This window comes from Bacillus rossius, chromosome 17 (assembly GCF_032445375.1).
Source record: "Bacillus rossius redtenbacheri isolate Brsri chromosome 17, Brsri_v3, whole genome shotgun sequence".
In the NCBI taxonomy this organism is placed as follows: Eukaryota; Metazoa; Arthropoda; class Insecta; order Phasmatodea; family Bacillidae; genus Bacillus; species Bacillus rossius.
In genome coordinates this window covers 6,100,977-6,106,976 of record NC_086344.1, presented here as the reverse complement: position 1 = coordinate 6,106,976, position 6,000 = coordinate 6,100,977, and the positions used below count along the sequence as shown (strand labels likewise).

Here is a 6,000-nt window from a genome sequence, read left to right as displayed (position 1 = left end):
AAATAAAATCAACATGACTTTAAAATCACCGACATGAACATCCAAACAAAATTTTCTATTGGGTGTTTTATTTTTCTGAATATACCATTTCACATTGCAGCACTAAGCATATGTCGCCTTTATACCTAGTTCTACAAGCTGTTACTTGGAGAAGCCATACCGTTACGCAGCATTTCAGACGAAGCGAAAGAACACCCGAGAGAGCGCTTTCCCGAATGATCTCACGATCACACGAGACGATTTGATTACGTCGGTCAGAACGTCGCCGAAGTCATTGTGATGGTCAGGAGAGTCGTTATTCACTAGATCCCCCCTCCGTTTCACGCGAGGATCTAGTTAGCTTTCGCTGGCGACGATACGGTAAACACAGCAGCGCATACTTTCATCTGAGCATGGTCGCGGAGCACCTCCCGTTTGAAAATCCTTGCGTGTCAATGGTATTGTACCCCAAATAGAGACGTAGCGCTCTTTAATTACTACTGTAAAAAAAACTTCATATACATAAATAAAACATAACAGTTTATTATAATTCTATGTACAGGAGTTTATGCAGAATTTCATCGTGAAGGACAAAAGGGTGGGGGGTTGGGGGGTGGGGGGTGGAGATACTTGCCCAATCTGTTTGCTTTCAAATACTTTCTCTATTTTTGTTCGTGAGAATGAGAGATTATTTTATAATTTACGGGGTTGTGTGGGGGGAAGGGGGTCAATATAATATCTGTGTATGCCTCTGTGTGTATATAAATGGTTCTATATCCCTCTGACTTTCTAAAGGGAAAAAAAAGTAGTCAGTCTATTTAGGTGAATTAGCTCAACAATCTCTCGATTCTCTAAAGTCACTACTTATAGTTACTTTTGCTGATAGTAAAATTACATTCACACCAACTGTAGAGTTACTAAACTTGAAGATTTTTCTAGTTACATATTGCATTCAGTAATGTTTTATTATTATTACTATTATTAGTACACTCTGGAAAAAAAAACCAAATTAGTATGAAACCATTTTTTTCTTTAATCCATGTGAATGCTAAGCTGTAAATAAATATAATATGTTTATGTTTTTTTTTTCTGCAACAAAAACATTTATAGTAGCACATGAACTGTTACAGTCACAGAGGTACAAAACCATAAATAACTTATTTAAATTTATTTTCATACATCAAAAACTATTTGTTACATATTTATATTGCCTGATTCATGTTATTTTCCCACTAAATAACTATGTATATGTTCGCAATTTCATTAAACACTTAAAGATTTTTTTTTACCACGTCCAGCTGAACCTCGAATATGGTTAGGAGAAGCATATCTAATACGAGGTTAATTACAACAATGTAATAATAACTAATAATGGTAAACTCAGCCCTTAAAGAATTTAGATAATCTGATCATGTAGATTTAGGTAGCGGATAAATTTCTCAAGAGGGCGGGTGAGTTTTTTCTTTTTTTATTTTCCAAAGTGTCTTTTAAGCGCTGTGGAACATATGGAGGTATGTGCTGCTACATTTACCGGCAGACGCGCGCGCCGACAGCGGCGGTTCTCGGCGAATCAATCGACATCGGTTGGTCGGTGGATATGTGAAGGGGCGAGGAAGGGGAAGAGCGGGCGTCGATACCGGTGGCGCCGCCGCGCGGCGTGCGAGGGAGGCGAGACGGTCCTCCTGCGCATGCGCAGCAACGTGCTGCGGCTGGCCATGCAGAAGCCGGTCTGCCGGCGTGGCGCTGCGCCGGTGGTTGCGGGTGGTTGCTTGCCGGATTAGTCCGCCCCCGAGGGAGAATAGTTCGGAGTGCGCGTGACGGATGCGGCGCAACGTGCTACCACTCCCGACCCCGCCATGCCGCGCCCACGTGCCCTACGCCACCGCGAAAATGGAATCCATCGTCGACATGCTGTTCGACGGGCCCGTCGTGTTTCCGGAGTTCGGGATCTACTACGCAGCCAACCCTGCGGTGAGTTGATTGTTTTTTACCCCCCCCCCCCCCCCCCTCCGATTCCGGTACGCATTGTTTCTCTGGCAACGTTGGTTGAAAGAACAACTTCCAAATGTCCCTGCACGAGTTGTCTTTCACCCCTCGTCGTTTCGCGTGTACTATTGTTGCCGTGTCGACGCAGTTAAATGAACACTCCCGAAAAGTTGTGAATTTGTAACGGGCGCAAATGGATTACCGTTACGTAAAATTTCTAAAAAAAATATAATGATGTGCCTTATTTGTCAGCCACCCAAGTTTTAAATGCGTTGCACGCTCATTCGAACGTTAAAGTATAATGTAATATTGTTGCATTGCGCCGTTGCCAACTTGACGACCGAGTGTTATAAGATAATTGACTGAACGCAAAGCGGTGAGACTTGTAACCTCCTTTGCTTGCCTGCTATAATGGTTTAATAGCCACTGCTAGGGCACCGTTCCAAGATACGGCGTTTTAAATAAATTGCGGTCGTTTCTGTCGTTGCCAACTGTACGGCGTCCGCTGGGAAGAACGAATTTTTTTCCCCCACTCCTGCCTGGCATGCCTGCCGTACCATGAAAGGTTAAATTAAAGCTTCCGAGAACCGGAAAGGGTATTCCCTACTGCGTCATACAATTACTGCGTTGTAGTTCTTTTATGTTTGTTTTGTTTGAATGGTTGACGGTCTTCGTGTTGCATATTATTCGGCTTTCAAGGTAAAATTTAACTGGATTTGGAAACATACGGTGAGCTTCCTACAGTTTAACGTGATACACCGGACTAGTGCTTTGGATAACATTTTATGTTGTAATTTTTGTCGTGAGCAGATTTTTCCGTCAAAATCTTTTTTTTTTTATTTCCACTGAATTCTTTTACTAGGTATTGGGGAGGGTTGAAAACCAGGGAAATTGTGGTGTAAGCAATTATTAAAATCGCTCAAAGTTTTAAATGAAAACGATTTCAATCATTTTCATCCATAATTACTCACGTTTAGGTTGCTAAACCATACAAGGTAATTATTGGACGTCGCGGTTTCGGGGAACGAAAACTAAATAAAAACTGAAATATGATTTTCAAGTACTAGAGACGTTCCTAAATGTACCGCGAAAACATGGTTTTCTTAATTCATGCTGGTTTGTGAATAATAACAGTTTAAAGCGTACATTAAAATACTGCCGCCTCCATTGTTTACCAGCGATCGTGAATCTATTTAGCAAAACTGTAGCCAATTATGGAGAATTAAAAATACGTTAATTCTTCCGTTACATATATTGAAGTTAATCCCTGGATCCTAAAGTCTTAATCCTGATGGCTTGATCCTGATTGCGTGAATACACCGACGATTTCGTGAATACCTACACAGGTATTTTAATGTAAGCTGTAAATCGTTATACCTATATTATATTTTTCACAAACCAGTAGGAATAAGAAACCTTCGTTGCAGGGTTAATTCAGTAATGTCTCTAGTATATGGAAAACATATATTCCTCATTTATCGCGGGTAAATAATGAATGGTGCCGACAGCGTAAAAGTACATACAGGTTGACGCCGTCCCCGCTACCTCTGAGTATTTAGACGTGATTTTGTTCAGTTCGTGATCTCAGGGAAGGTTCGGCCTTGTGGCTAGAGGTAGGGGTCAACGCAGTAGGGCCCCCCGAGCTGTTGAGGCCACTCGGGACGCCTGAATAATAACACAAAACTTCTTCAGATAGTTGGTGAATTTAATACAGCACAGCCCAATACATGGTGCTGCCCGTTCTGGCCGTAACGGTTTGCCCGACGCGACTAGTCACACGCGCAGCTCACTTCCTCAGTGGCGGCTCACGATTCTTATGCGCGTGAGGGGCAGACTCGTTTACGTGATGCGAAAGTTACAAAAGACACTCTGACATGGCACACGATATTTTGAAGCACAATACACTACACTAATACCTAGCTCTGGATTAAGTTTGGTGGCGCACTGCCGTACGACGGTGATACATAAGCCCTGACATGACGAATTACACTTAGGCGAACAACTATTCCACTAATACATTACACTTGATAAACTGGGCTAGCAGCACGTAGGCCCGTGTTTCCGGCGACTCTACGTGGTGTCTAGGTGTGACCCAGGGACTGAATCGTTATTAAGTCTGATAGCACGTGTCGCCTGCTGGCTGCCCCGTGCGGGCCAAAACTAAATAGCCTGTAGGCTAGGTTGGGCGTGAAGCGCCGACGTGAAACCACATAATCTCCCCACAGTACTTACGTATGACGTGGAACACTCATCTTGAGCACTGATTGAATTAAGTTAAGTACCTCATGGTAAATTTAGGCCGACCGCGGAACTGTACAAAAAGGTTGAAAAGAAATTACACTATGGAAAACTACATGTCGGTGAATGCAAAGTTTGAAGGTTCCGCGTTGCGCGCAGGCTGCCGGCCTGGTTGAGCTCTCGAAGGACACTAGCGGTGTCGCCGCGCGCGACCCCCCTCCCCCGCCAGCCCTCCCGCGGAAACGTGTGAATTTCGCGGGAAACTGAACCGGCCAGGTTCGGGACAAATCGCACATTGAAACATGATTTTGCAAAGACTTAATTATTAATTAATAAAAAATAATGTTTAATAAAATCCTGTGGAAAAACATAATTATAACAATTTGTTGTAGTGCGGCGGAAGGATATGCCACACCCGGCCGGATCCTTCCGCCGGTGCAGCACTCGTTGCACGGCGATCGCCTCGACGCACGCACTACACTTAGCTGCGCGCACGGGCGCGTTCGGTGCACACGCTTCTAGGAGACGTTGATGAGGCATAGCGGTCTATGCGACATAGAGGAGCATTGGCGGTCGGCGTCAAGGTATTGTGGTGTAAGCTATATTCTAAAAACTGCGACGTTCGATAATTACACCGATCCCAAGTAAGTGGCAAAATCCGTTACTTCAAATTTCCCAATAGAAGGGACATATGTTAGTTACTAGGTCATGAGATTTTATTTAACTAAAGTATTAATGTAGTATCACTCAATGCCACTGATCGCACAGAGCTGAGAGGTAATTTGGGTGTGTGTGTGTGTGTGTATAGACACACACACACACACACACACACACACACACATATCAATACATGGGTCATTCCATGTAATAGGGCAAATATATATTGTGAGACAGTTGTAAAAAAAATTTTTTTGAAAATGGTTTTTATTTAGTCAAAGTGAACAAGAAGACCTCAGTAACTGAGTACTTATATGGGCAGTGAACAATATTGAATTTCAACACATTTATAAAATAAAATATTTCTCTCTGATGTGAGGGAATGACGTGTGAGGGAATGATAAATGTAGAATGAGGGAATGATTCGGTTCTGATATTCTGGTTTCCTTGGCAACATGTTTGTTTCTTAACCAAAGTTACATAATTTTCAATTGAATAATGTACAACTTTCAATATTAAAATACTAATTTAAGCATAATCAGTTGCTAAAACAGCATGTAATCAGTCTCGTGAGTTTGCTTTGCCAAGTTTAAATTACAATTTGAATCTAGTTTTACAAACTACGTACACTATATTTATCTTACCACAAATTACAATATCTGAAGGGAAAATAAAGCCTTGGCATGTCATTAGAAGACTCGAATTGGGTCTTTAAATTTATAAAAAATCCTACACCCTTTGTTAACAACAATAGGAGTTGTGACAGTGGCAACAATTTGTTTAACAGATACAAAACATACCTCATTTTCATCTACATAAAATAATGTATTGTCCCCACAAGAATTTTTCAAAAACATGACTTCGATTTCATTGTTTTGTACACAACTTTGGATAATTCCCAGGAACTGGCAAATTTTTTGTTGTGTTCTTTTTCTTCTTGTCACTGCTAAAACGAACTAGGACAAAACTTCCGAGTGGAAGAGAGTTTTTGGTCCCTAGATTATCATCTTCATCCGATGATGAATAGACATCTTCATATCGGAGGTTTTTCTTTGAGCCTAACAAAACAGATTTGTCAGTCTCTGTAGGTAGAAAAAGTATAGTACCTTTATTGGGGTTTCTGGAAGAAGGACCAGATGT

At 41.8% G+C, this 6,000-nt stretch overlaps 1 protein-coding gene across 4 annotated transcripts in view; it reads left to right on the top strand.

The window, feature by feature from the left end:
• Window positions 1-1,699: 1,699 nt before the first annotated feature.
• LOC134540706 (la-related protein 4-like) overlaps window positions 1,700-6,000 on the top strand; it is a 234,115-nt gene continuing 229,814 nt past the window's right edge. For 2 of the 4 annotated variants that reach the window (XM_063383591.1, XM_063383587.1), the window contains exon 1: window positions 1,700-1,950. In XM_063383591.1, coding sequence (XP_063239661.1) covers window positions 1,801-1,950 — 150 coding nt within the window. In that variant the 5' untranslated portion in view covers window positions 1,700-1,800. Of the gene's footprint in view, window positions 1,951-2,607; window positions 2,695-6,000 lie in introns of those variants that run through there. The other 2 variants (XM_063383589.1, XM_063383588.1) reach the window with 2 other exon arrangements.